Raw genomic sequence first — 14,410 nt, 5'->3', positions numbered from 1 at the left:
ATGATATGTCTAACCCAGAGATTACTGAAACCTGCCTCTTGGAGGGTGTCGTGGATAAAACTCCATGATAACCTATCATAAGCCTTCTCAAGATCAATCTTTAGGAGCATTAGCCCTGTTTTCCCTTTTTTCCGGTTGGCTGTATTTAAGAGCTCTTGGTATGTGATTATATTGTCCACTATTTGACGCCCGGGGACGAAGCTTGACTGATTTTGTCCAATGAGTTTCTGGATGGCTAACTTCAGTCTAGTAGTAAGAGTCTTCGAAATAACCTTGTATGAAGTGTTGCATAAGCTGATGGGTCTAAGCTGCTTAGCATTTTCTGGATTCGGCACTTTTGGTATCAAAGTTATGATCGCATCATTACATCCTTCTGCAAGAACGCCAGTTTTGAAGTAATCCATTACAAAGGACACGAAGCTTTCTCCCACCACCGACTAGTTTTGTTGGAAAAAGCCAGCATGGTACCCATCGGGGCCGGGGGCTTTGAAGGGGGCCATATCGAAGCATGCCAGCTTGATTTCTGCGGGTGTGACAAGGGCGTTTACATAATCCCATACGGTTTTGTGCAAAGTTGGGAATGTCTTACTCCAGGTCGTGTGGACTATATTGCTGTCCTCTTCCGTATATAGCTCTCTGAAGAATTGAGTAATATGATCCAAAATGTCCTCATCTGAATCCAGCCAATCCCCTTGACAGTTCTTTAACCTGGTGATTTTCGAATATGCCTTTCTGACAGCTGTGGCAGCATGATAAAAACCTGTGTTCCGGTCCCCGGTTGCTATCCAGTCTTCCCGCGACCTCTGAAACCAATAGAGTTCTTCTTGATTAGGGATTTCATCTAGCTCCTTATGCAGTTTGTTATTCAGCTTGATCAAGTCAGTCCTTGGGTGACTATCAAGAGCTCTTTGTGTTCCTTTGATTCTTGCTAGGACTCTTCTTTTCCTTTGGAATATATTCCCAAAAGAGTTGCGGTTCCAACTTTGAAGCTTTGTTGCTAGGGCCTTTTTGGCTTGTTCAAGTGATTGGTCCGAGTTCCAATTGTTCTTGATGAAGTTGGGGAACTCCGGGTGTGACGCCCAGGTTGCATTGTACTTAAACTCCTTCGGACCAGACTGCTTATGGCTTAACATCGTGCTGATAAGGATGGGGGCATGGTCAGAGTTGACTATGGGCAAATGGTATACCCTTGCATCCAGGAAGTGTAATCTCCATTCAAGGTTGCTCAGAGCACGGTCCAGCCTGGCTGCCCTAAAAGAGGTTGCACTAAGACCTCTGCGCCATGTAAATTGAGGTCCCTCACAGCCTAGATCAATTAATCCCTCCTCAAAAATCCATCTCCTAAACCCTGCACATCGTGTAGAAGATAGATTAGTACTAGAAACCTCATTAATAGAAAGGACAGAATTATAGTCACCAACTGAGAGCCACGGTCCCTGCAAGTTAAGGCCTACTTGAGATAATTCCTCAAATAGGTATTGTCTGAGGGCGTGATCCGGGCTGCCATATACAAAGGAGAGATTCCAAGGTTGTGAATTTTCCTCTTTAATACTCAATAAAATGAACTGAGGGTTGGTCCTATGGGTCGCTACTTGGAGCACATCTTTCCAAAGGACCCATATACCACCCGAGAAGCCGAGGGCTTCGACTCTAAGCCATTGATCGAAACCAAGATCAAAGCAAATATCATTAGCTTGGTCTCCCGAAACTTTTGGTTCCAGGAGGCACAAAATACTGGGTTTATACTCATGCAAGAAAAATTTGAGGGTACGGCGAAATGTTCTTGATGCCGCCCCTTGGCAATTCCAAACTAAAACATTCATTTAAAAACAAATGGGGGAAAGAGGAGCAAGCTCAATTGAGCGTAGGGGGACCCAAAGCCAGGCTATGCCGACTTTCTGACAGATTCGCAGCATCCAAAGCCTCATTTGGCGTATCACAGTCAAAGAAATCAGCTCCCTCATCAGGAGCCATTTCGACATCAGCGCTTGGTGTATGGTGATCAGAGTCTATCCCGGGGTCAATCTGACGGTGGTTGACAGTAGTTCTTGATATTGGTTGTCCTCTCACCGACCCTCTCACAAGTGTGTGCTCATCAACCGCTGTTGCCCTTCGAGGGATAGACGGCCTTTCCCTTCTGTCCTGCTGGGAAGGTCCCGCCGTCCTAATTCCCGGTAGCCGGTTGGTAGGAGAAAGGAGATTGTTAGGATCCTCACTTCTCTGCTCAACCGATCTTGAAGATCCATCTGTCGGAGGCCTGACAGGACCTCTGTCAACTGGGGTAGTAGTATTCGTGGGGGGGCTTGGTGATTTCCTTCTTCCTTGATGAATGTGAGAGCTAGGCTGCTTAGTCCTCGTTCTTTGTTGGGAGGTGGAGGGATGGGTTGGATTCTGGGCAGCGGCCGGCGGGTCATCAATAGGTGCTTTACCCAGGTTCCTTTGAGTTATGATCTCTTCTCCCAACACTTCCTCTCCCAAGTTGTCGTCTTCCATGTTACTCAGTGGACCAAATCTGGATGCGTAATTATGCTGGTTGGAATTATTCTGGTTAATAGGGGCTTGAGTTCTTTCCTTCGTGTTCTGCCTCTGACCAGAACCTTGGTTGCTAAATTTTCTTGTTGCTCGCCGATCTTTCCTTGTTACTAGCATCCAAGGACCAAATCTCTCTTTGAGGTGGTTTTTGGATGGTTGTTCCTGGTGTCTCTCGTCCGGTACTTGGGGTGGAACACTATCCTTATCATTACATGCTTCCTCGCTCGTAGACTCTGGAATGGGGTCAAGTCGTGTAGGCATATTCAGGCCACAGACTTTCGATTTGTGTCCATACTTGCCACATTTGAAACAGATGAGATGAATCCCTTCATACTCTATCGGATACTCCTCATTTTCGATTGTGAATTTCGCAAGAAGTTGCTTCGTGATATCGATTTCTACACAGATGCGTGCGAACTCTCCTCGGGATGCCAGGCAAGTAGTATCGTCGATCTTGACCGTCTTCCCAATTTTATCTCCCAGTTTAATCAGTGTGTCTTCATCAAAATACTCAATTGGGATGTCAGGAAGTCGCACCCACACGCAGATTTTCTGGATCTTGTTTGTCTGTGGTCTAAAATTAGGCTTCCTTTGCTGGACAACCAAGTAGTGATCCTGGATTACCCACGGGCCCTCGCATCTTGCGATGTCATAGTCTCTCTGGAGCTCAAATCTGGCCAGGAAATAGTCGTGTTCAAGATCTATCAGTTCCATCTGACCTTCAGGTTTCCATAGCGAACGAAGCCGGCGGATTAAGAAGTTGTAGCCAATCGGTTTACCCATGAGCTGGATGATAAGGGTTCTCCTCCAAGGTTTCCTAATTCTGAGTTTCTCCTCCTTTGATAGTCTAATTCTTGGACATTCTGGGTCATCTTGTTCATCTGAACCTTCATCATCCGAAGTGTCGTCCTCGCAGCCCTCAAGGTCATCCTTCTTGTAAGTTATGAACTTCCGTAGGCTCAACTTGTAGCTAGCTGGTAAGGGTGGGGGTATGGGGGTCGATCGATTGCCTTCGGTCTCCGTATCTATAGATTCCGAGAATGCCTCTGTTGTTGAATTCACGTTCGTCGAGAAGGGGTCCTCTGTTGCACTGTCCATCGGTGGTGAGGTCATCGGCGATTCCACCTGATCTCGGGTTCTCTTGGACTTCTTAGATGATCTCTCGCGTAGTAGTGGTTCCTCCGGCGACCGATTGGTCGCCGCCGGTTCCGTCTCTTCAGAAGGTGTGTCCGTATTCATATCGCATTTCTTGGAGCTTTCTTGGGGCCTCTCATACCAAACTATAGTACATTAATGCACAATTGTCGGACCATTATTAGAGTTATGTTAGATTTAATTCCATTTTCGGTAGATTTGCACAAAAAAATGATAAGTTAACCCAATAATTATGAAACCGCAATGGAGAAGATTTATGTTAGATTTAATTCCATTTCCGGTGGTAGAAAAATTTTATTTTTAGTTTTTTTTTTGAAAAAAAAAAAAATCCTCTGTTGGTCCTACTATGCATTACTATTTTTTAATCCTCCGTTTACAAATATGTTTAAATAACGTTAAATACTATGATATTTTAGTCTTTTATACAATGTATAGTAGGTTTACACACTATATCTTTATTTTTATTGAAAAATCTCTAATTGACGGCTAGAGTCTCATGTCTTCTTCAATTGCAATTCACGCCTCCACAACAGAGTCTCTGCAACTTGAGCCTTCGCAGTAGTGGAACGACACATAAATCTAGGTCCAAAAAAGAAATTAACACTCCAAAAAAGAAATTAACACTTAGAACTGAATAGATTAAAATGCTCACATATTTATTAACGCCATTTAAATATATTTGTTGACAGAGACAAAAAATGGTCATGTCACAATAATACTAAGACCAACAGATAATATTTAAAAAAAAAAACTAAAAATAAAATGGCACCTGTAAATTTAAGACCGAAAATGATATGAAATTAACTCTTTATGTTACACTACAAAAAAAATACCGAAATAACGACGGATTTAGCGACGGACGCATTCTGTAGCTAAGTTAGCTACGCAATAACGACGGATTAGAGAGAGTATTTTTTTTTTTGGTTAAATGGATATATAGTGACGGACTAACGACAGATATTGTGACGGACTAATTCCGTCGTTAAATACGTAACTAATTTTAGCGGTAAATTTTAGCATAAATATTAGAGACGGATTTGCGACGGACTTGTGACGGAATTTTCGCGGATTTATTTCATTACTTTAATTGCAACGGACTAGCGATGGATATATGAATCCGTCGCTACATATTCAAGAACAATTTTGTTTGTGTGGATATTGTAGCGACGGATTATATGATCCGTCGCTAGAATTTTAAACGGGTTGTATTTAATTTCAACGTGTTAATTAGTAAGATCATACTTGTAGAGGGAAAAAAAAAAAAGAATTATTAGGATTAAATGCCTGAAGTGAACAAATATTGAAATATTTTGAATTGATTCTTGTATACTAAGGGGGGTGTATTCAATCATGACTTTCATAGAGTTTTAAAGATTTTTATGAACTTTAAAAGTTTGGAGGTATTCAATTCAAACTTTTAGAGAGTCTTTAAAAGTCGGGCGGTATTCAATCAAGATTTTTAAAGAGTCTTTAAAAGTCGTGTGGTATTCGATTAAGACTTTTAAAGAGTCTTTAAAAGTCATGTGGTATTCAAAAAGTTATGAACTTTTGTAGACTTTTTAATTTTAAGACTTTTGAAGACTTTTCCTTCTCAAATATAAATAGTTGAAATCCAACCATCAACCCCAAGATTTCAATTTTTCTTTCTAACAACTTTGAATGTTTTCTCTCTCTCTCTCTCTATTTAAACTCTATTTTTCTCCCTATTTAAACTCTATAAACCTATCTAAATTCAATAAAATTATTTTTTCTTCATTATCCTATATTTTCTTCATTATCAAGTCTTTTATTATAATTTTATTGTTCAATATTGTTATGAATTTCTAATGAAATAGTTTTTTTTTGTTGATGTTTATTAATAATATATATAAGCAATTAGCATATAAGTCTCAGCATATTATGAATAAAAATAATAATGTTGAGAATATTGATGTGGGTGAAGAACTATATAATAAGAAGAATTTTATGATATATTATAAATGTTTTGTAAGAAAATTGTAAATGATAAGAATTAAAATCATTGAAAGTTTGTAAGGGTGTATTCAATTTAGAATTTCAATGACTTTTGTAGACTTTTTAAAATAAAAAAGTTGATAAAAGTCTATGAATGTTTTTTATATAGACTTTTATAGAGTCTTATAAAGTTTTAAAAAGTTTTGAACGACTCTATGAAAGTCCATCAAAGTTTATTAAAATCTATCATTTTAAAAGTCGTTAAAAGTCTACAAAAGTCATGATTGAATACACCCCTAAAACTCTAATATTTTCCATTGTTTCAATCTATTAATGATGTTAGGAATTGATAATTAATTAAGATCCCTCTGGTCGATCTACTAGTTACGGAAGTAGTTATGAATTCCACCAAGAGAGAAAGCTAAGGTTGATGAGAATTTAAATCCCATGAAAGTGAGCTTTAACTCCAAGTTGCTTTATTTTGATAATTTTGAGTATTGAGATTTTTTTTTTTTTTTTTTTTTTTTTGGGTACTATAGACTCTGATCTGTTACAAGGTATTATATGTTCTATACTTTCTCAAACTATTACAGTTCAAAGAGACAAGAACCTACCACCGGGGTTCGGTCCTCTGACCTAGCTTCCCTCCAAAGGAGTCACAGAGGTGCCATCTAAGCACAAGGTACTTGGCAGTATCGAGATTTACTTGTCATGCATAATTGTGGATTCAAGTGGCATGACATGTTTAGAGTTAAATTGGTGAAATTTAATCCAAAATTGCTAATTAAGGTCGAAATTAATCCCCATTTTTCATTATTATATATATCAATAAGCTCTATGCAATTATTTGTTTGGAGCATTAAATAATGGTGTAATATATATTTAATTCTGGGCATCAAATACTTGTTGACCAATTATTTTTGGCAAATTTATGTATTCAAATTTATTGCAACCACCCTGTTGTTCCCATCATAACACCCATTTCATGGTAGCTTGAAATTAAAACACACACTCACACCATGCATGCATCAAAATTCAAAAGTTCACTTATACAAGAAGAACATGCACCATAATATACACATCATTATACCCATCTCATCCCAAATCACACTTGATTTCACACTAATTAGGTATTAATACTAACTACATTTATTATTTACACCGTAAGTTAATTTGATTCACAAAATGAATTTTGAAAGAATAAGAGTTGTTGGGGTGATACTAGTGACTGTGCGATCGGCCTGGAAGCGGTCCGTCGGTCGGTCCATGGTCTTAAAAACTGCTCGGACCATCTGCTCTCGACTATAACAAATTAGTGACATAGTTTGATTAACAGTTGTGTTGGTCAGTAGTGAATTAAACTACCCTTTACTTGTAAAACCTACAAGAGTACTATTCAATTTCTGACATATTCCATGAATCAATGCAAACGTGTTTTCGCTATCTGGCACAAGATAGCATTAGACTTTTGTTTCCCCATTCACAATGTTGAAGTCTTAAAGTGTAAAAGCAAGTAATGTTTGGCAGTGCAGTAGTAATATAGTTTGTTGGTTGTAGGTTTAAGCGGCTACCGCCATGGCTAACTCAATATAATGCATGATTGGTGAGATTATGGATGAAGGGTGGCCCCATGGCCATGGAGGGTTAGTTGTCAATTATATTACTGTCAAGCATTTTACCACTTTACACGCCTTGACAGCCTGCCCCACGAGTCGGGAGGGGGGCCTTAAATTCTACCTTTAGTTTTTTTTTTTTTTTTTTTTTTTTTTTTTTTTTTTTTTTTTAATTACTGTATTTTCTATATACAGAGGTTTTTGTTTTAAATTTTAGTTAAAGAATTGATTATATATTGTACTCAAATATGCTGTTTGTTTTCGATACACAATGGTACCATAAAATTTATTCCCAAAAGAATAATACAATTGTGTACCAATATGGTACATTGCAATTATTTGCAAATCATATATAGCATATATACACCAAAATGCATGCGTATGCAGGTTGGTTTATGAGTTATAAAGTAATACGGAGTAATAAATTAGCTCTTGAGTTACGTTATTAGTAAACTGATGTTTTCTATTATTCTATTAGTGATTTTGGTTTGTTAAAATTTATTGTTATTGTACATAAATCATAGTAATTCAATCAACTAGAGTTAATAATAAAATTTTATCTCTGATATTTTTTTTCATGACTTAGTGGTTAGAAACACAAAGGCCCTGTTTGGTAAAAACAGTCAAACACAAATAGTTTATAGGCTAATTTTGGCTTATTTGACCACTATTAGTTGTTTGACTTTGTTTAAAATCAATATTAAGTGTTTGAATTGGTTAATTAGCTTTTTGTATTTCAAAATGCTAAAATTTAAAAAGCTACTCGATGCAACTTTTTTAATTAGCTTTTTGAGAAAAGAAATTATATCAAACAGCTATCAACTAACAGCTAATTTACCAAATAGCTTTCTACAATCAAATAATGTTATCAATTAGTTATACCCTTTAAGTAACCCAATCAGCTAACAGTCATAATTTATCAAACTTGACCAAAATCTAGATGGACTTTGATATGTATTAAATTAATAGAAAATTTTTAAAAATCAATCTACTAGAGGTTAGTGGTCTAGTATTGATTTAACACATACCTTGACCTACAAGCAAATAAAAGAGCTAATAAAATAATAATATGAGTAAAAGTTTGCATGCAGCTGGGCTGGACAGTTTGTGACTTTGTTTAATTTCACTTTTTGTCAATCACAATTACTACATCTTTTATGCATAATGAAAAGTGAAAGGTGGATTATTGTGTAGGGCACGTTTGGATTGGTAACTATTTGGCTGCTCACCAACTTAAAAAATCTGCTTTTGTAAAAGCAAATCCATCCTGAATCAATAAAATTCGTATATATATATATATATATATATATATATATATATATATATATATATATATATATATATATATGCGCTAATCACTCAACATCATCTAAGTTCCGCTCCTCCTTCCTCGGTAAAGCAAAACCACTAGGACGGATCATATCGGAGATTCGGAGATAACAATATTATTTTGTTTTTATTTTACCTTCATGTCCCAACCAGATCGATGTGAATCCTAAAAACAAAAAGAATGCATGTATAATCAATGACGACAAAATAAGGAATTATAAATTGGGGACAAAGATTTTGATGTTACGAGCAAATCAATTTTAATTTAAGCTAGGTTTATTATTCCTTACGTCCCCCGGTTAACGAAATTTGACCAAAGTTATTTTTAATTCAATTCTTTTATAATATTAAGTTTATTATTAGTACACAAAATTTATATATTGAGAAATTACATTAAAGTACTATCAAACACAAAAAATTAGTCAATAATTTTGTGGTCTAGTGACACCAAGTTGTTCTTTCATATGGGAGGTTGTGGGTTTGAGTCTTAGTGGAGACCGTATTAAAGTAATTATAAACAGATATTATATTGTAACAGAGTCAGTTGTGGGTTCGAGCCTCGTTTTGGATACTTAAAAGATGGAAATTGGGATAACTCTTTTTGTTATCTAGTTTAAGGAGTTGTAAACGAATGCATGTAAGGAGGCCGTTGGAGGTCAATTTTAGGTAATTAAGAGGAGGCGTTAAGGCACGTATAACTCCAAAAATGCAAGTGCATCGGTTAAGGTAGACGTTTACAAACTGACAAAACATTACAACGTAAGACATGTGCAACAGAATACTTTCTTTGGCTAAGCTGATAGGGCTGAAAGGTCGCAATCCAATTTTTTTCCTTTCGTCTCCGATATATATACCGATGAGTATTAGCCGTTATCTATGTATCACATGCCGGAAATTCACACCTTGCATGCCACAGCCAAGGCCGGATTTTAGGCTGTGCAAGCTGGGCTACCGCACAGGGCCCCCAATTTTAGAAGGACCCCAAATTTTATAAGCCCAATATTTAATTATTACTTATCTAGTTTAGAAATAAAAATTAAAGATTTTTAAATAATCTTAAAAGGTTCTATGAAGAGATGGTAGAAATGTGTATTTATTGTATTTTAACTTAGATGTCAAAGGTTCAAAACTTGCATATGACAGTTTTAACAATTACAATTTTGGAGGGCCTCAGTTATTTACCAGAATAGGGCCACAAAATCCTAAAATCCGGCCCTGGCCACAGCTACGACACCATTCTGCTACGACGCAAGACCGTTATAAGGTTGCAAACGACAATGGATGCATATTATAAGATACAACCAAAAAAACGGAAAACAAGAGAATTTCTGTCCACTTTCACTTGTCCTACGCTAGTCGTAGTGACACTTCCACCAGAAAATTAAAAAATTCTCCAAAAACTTCACAACTTATACGATGTACTAAAATTACGGCTTAAAGTTTTTGACATTGTGAACAAGAAAATTTGAATATATATATATATATATATATATATATATATATATATATATATATATATATATATAGGGTCAGGTTCCTGTTGTGAATAATGTTGTGACTATTATTATTTATCTTATTATTATTTGTATTTAGTTTAGTTTAGTCTTCCCTGGTAACCCATTTAGATAGGAGTTATTTCAGCTTTCTATTTCCTATAGGAATGTAACTCTTATCTCTTCTGAACTAAATGAAACAATTACTCTCATATGGTATCAGTAAGTCAACGGTCCTTTTCCTATCTTTACTCTCCTTCCCAGATCGACTATGTCGACTAATTCTTCCGAGTGAACGGTGACTGCTGCCGCCGTTTCTACTCCGGCCACCACCCCAAACACTCTCTCTTCAGCCCATCATTTTGTATCCATCAAGCTCAACACCCGCAATTTCTTGTTCTAGAGAAAGCAGCTCGTTCCCTTTCTCAGAGGACAAGGATTGCTCGGGTTTGTGGATGGTGAAACCCCGTGTCCACCGCCCACGATCGCCATTCCTCCATCTTCCGGCGACTCCGGCACCACGACGACGCCCACTGCTGCCATCACCGGTCCCAACCCTGCGTTCCAAGCGTGGGTACAACAAGACAAATCCATCATGTCGCTCCTCATCTCCTCGCTGTCAGATGAAGTCATGTACCTGGCAGTTGGTCGGAGCACTTCCCGGGAGGTGTGGGAGTCAGTCACAATGGCGTTGGGGTCGTCTTCAAGGGCGAGATGCCTTAACCTGTTAGGTTAGTTTCAATCCTTGCACCAAGGTAATAGCTCTCCGGCGGAGTACCTCGGCAAAGCACAGCTGATCGTGGAGGCACTAGCACTGTAACTCTTATCTCTTCTGAACTGAATGAAACAATTACTCTCATCCCTATGAGGTCAAGTCTTCCAGTGCGGTCAGTGCGACATACACCATTAGGTATGCATAAATGCACCACACAGTGTTCGTAAATACACTATATGTGTGGTGTAATTTTTTTTTTTTTTTTTTGTGGTGCATTTTTGACATTTCATTCTAGTGTATTTTAGAACACTGTATGGTGCATTTATCCATACCTAATGGTGTATGCCGCACTGACCGCACGGGAAGACCTGACTATTGGAGCAGTTAGTTTATGTTATTTATTTTGTATTATGTTGATAAGTGAGTTTGTTTCAGGTTGTTAGAGTCGTGAGCTTTGGTCAGTACTGCTTCACCTTATGTGGTGCTTGAACCTGCTATATATATCTTTGTAATCTTCCGCTGCATAACATAGATATACAATCCAGAATTCTTCACTTCATTTGGTATCAGCCTAAACTTGGTCCTATGGCCAATCCACCTACCACCACCCTCCCAGCCGATGCTACCACCACGGCAGTTGATATCTCCAATTGCACAACCGACGTGGTGCCTCCTTCCGATCATCGGCCTACCAACGCACTTCAACAGGCGCATCATTATGTGTCCATTAAGCTGACAGCCACGAACTATTTGTTCTGGAGAGCGCAGCTAGTGCCGTTCTTGCGTGGGCAAAACCTATAAGGTTTTGTAGATGGGACCAATGCTTGTCCACCGGAGTTTCTCGCAGCCTCCGCATCGTCTTCATCTCCGACAGTTAACCCACTCCACGCCACCTGGATTCAACAAGATCAGTCGATCTTGAGTATGCTGATTTCGTCGTTAGCTGAAGAAGTGTTGTACTTAGCTATCAGCCATTCCACCTCCAGAGGCGTGTGGGTGGCGACAGAAACAGCCCTCGGCTCCACCTCCCGTTCTCGTACATTGAGTCTTCTCACTCAATTGCAGAGCCTTCAACAGGGAGATTCCTCGCCGTCTGACTACCTGGGACGTGCGCAAATCCTGGTGGAGCAACTAGCGCAAGCCGGCCGTCCAATCGGGCTCGACGAGCGGAACCTGCACATCTTCAGAGGTCTAAGACCGGATTACCGGTCATTGGTGGCGTCTCTCACCACCAAAGCTGCCCCGCTAACTATTCCAGAGGTTGCAGATCTTCTCAACACTCATCGTTACCTATTCCCCGAAGATACCATACCGCATGTTCAGCCTCCGCATGCTTCACCTCCGTCCGTAGCCATGGTCGCGCATCAATCCTCGTCGAACTCCAGGGGATACTCCGACGGCGGCCGTGGGCGTGGACGTATCCATCGGGGCCAGTGTGGGCGAGGCCAACGTGCTCGTGGTGGTATTCGCTGTTAGATATGTGATATCCCTGGTCACACGGCTCTCACCTGCTACAGGAGATTTGAAGACTTCGGCGGTCAACGTCTTCCCTCTTCGCAGCAACCAGTTCGGGTTGCGAATCAGCCTCAAGCGCATGTGGCGTATCAACTTCCTCAAAATGATCTCACCTCTGCACCTTTTTCAAATGTCTGGCTACCGGACACTGGTGACAATTCCCATGCAACTCCCCACGTTGACGGCTTAGGAGGTGTGGAGTCGAACTCGGGAGGTGAGACGCTGCAAGTCGGCGATGGTTCAGGTTTGGTCATACAAAACACTGGTTCTATTTCTCTTAATTCAAAGTCTCGGTCTCTGTTTCTAAAGCAAATATTGCATGTTCCACAATTGCGTGCATCTCTTCTTTCTGTACAAAAATTTACCCAAGATAATGACGTCTTTTTTGAGTTTCACCCGACTTATTTTGTTGTGAATGACCGTACCACCCACCAAACTCTGCTTAGAGGCCCTAGCACGCAAGGGATGTACTCGTTGAATCTGTCCAAACCAGTTGCATTCCTATCAGCCAAAGCACCTCCAGAAATATGGCATGAGCGCCTTGGACATCCACACTCCCGTGTTTTAAAACAAATTTTGTCTACGTGTCCAGTAGTAGGGTCATTTAATTCTTTAAATAAACTATGTACCGCGTGTCAGATGGGAAAGTCTGCGCGCTTCCCATTGTCACGAACTGAACGATCGAGTAAATCTATCCTAGATTTAGTTTTTTCAGATATTTGGGGTCCTTCTCCTGATCCGTCAATTGATGGGCATAAATATTTTGTGCTTTTCGTTGACGATTTTTCCAGGTTTATGTGGATTTACCCCATGAAGCTCAAGTCCGATCTTTATTCCATATTTGCTAGGTTCCGTGCGCTGTTGGAAAAGCAGTTCTCCACCTCGATTAAGAGTGTTCAAACAGATATGGGGGGTGAGTATCTCAAATTAGGTACGGTTTTTGCCACCGCAGGTATACAACACAGAAAATCCTGCCCCCACACACACGAACAAAATGGTCGTGTAGAGCGCCGAAATCGACACGTTGTCGAAACAGGCCTTACTCTGTTAGCCCGTGGTCAAATTCCCCAAAAATACTGGTTCTATGCTTTTGAGTCCGCTGTTCATCTTATAAATCGTATGCCTAACTCCATTTCTAATGGTACAAGTCCGTATTTTAAAGTCTATAATCAACAGCATTCCTATACAGTGTTGCGTGTGTTTGGTTGTGAGTGCTTCCCCTATTTACGCCCTTACAACACTCACAAAATGGACTACCGATCCATACCATGTGTTTTCCTCGGATATCCGGATTCTGTTTGTGGGTACAGGTGTCTGGATCGCACCTCGGGGCGGATATATATTGCACGCCATGTCCGCTTTAATGAAACAGTGTCCCCCTTTGCAAAGGCCCTCCCGGCCGCCACAGCTGACCAGCCAGATACTCAACCTTGGGCATGTGCTCAAATTCGACAACAATTGCATCAGCCCTCACCTCACCATACGGGCCGTGCAACCGGCGGCCAACAAGGTGACCACGCTGCCCCAACGTCGTCTTCCACAGCAGGTGCGGCTTCGTCATCCTTTCAGCCGTCCACCTCTTCCACGACGACAACCCGCCGACGACGTCAACCACGCCCGACAGTCCGCACGCATGTTATGCGCCTGCGTACCACCACTGATGCGCAACGGCGATGACTGGCGGCCTTAGTCGGGTCAGTCGACGACGATGAGCCCAGGTGTCATTCGCAAGCCGTCCGGCTCCCACATTGGCATGATGCTATGACTGTGGAATTCAACGCATTAATCCACAACCACACTTGGCGTCTGGTACCTCCCCGCCCTGGGATGAACATCATAGGAAGTAAGTGGGTGTTCCGCATCAAACGGAACTCCAATGGCACTATTGAACGTTATAAAGCCCGCTTGGTTGCCAAGGGGTTCAATCAAATTCCAGGCCAGGACTACATCGAGACATACAGTCTCGTGGTTAAGCCAACAACTATCTGAATCCTACTAGCCTATGCGGTTTCTAATTAGTGGACTATGCGTCAGCTTGATGTCCATAACGCATTCTTAAATGGCTATTTCACTGAGGATATCTACATGAGGCAGCCTCCCGGCTT

At 40.2% G+C, this 14,410-nt stretch overlaps 1 protein-coding gene across 1 annotated transcript; it reads right to left on the bottom strand.

Annotated features, from left to right (window-relative positions):
• Positions 1–437: 437 nt before the first annotated feature.
• On the bottom strand, positions 438–1,823 carry LOC109175391. Its single transcript, XM_019324654.1, has one exon. It carries the CDS (start codon positions 1,821–1,823, stop codon positions 438–440), a length of 1,386 nt encoding a protein of 461 aa, XP_019180199.1.
• Positions 1,824–14,410: the final 12,587 nt, after the last annotated feature.

The sequence above is a fragment of the Ipomoea nil genome, unplaced genomic scaffold (assembly GCF_001879475.1).
Source record: "Ipomoea nil cultivar Tokyo-kokei standard unplaced genomic scaffold, Asagao_1.1 scaffold0688, whole genome shotgun sequence".
NCBI lineage: Eukaryota > Viridiplantae > Streptophyta > Magnoliopsida > Solanales > Convolvulaceae > Ipomoea > Ipomoea nil.
The sequence above is the reverse complement of the archived record's forward strand: the minus strand, read 5'-3'. Positions and strand labels throughout refer to the sequence as shown.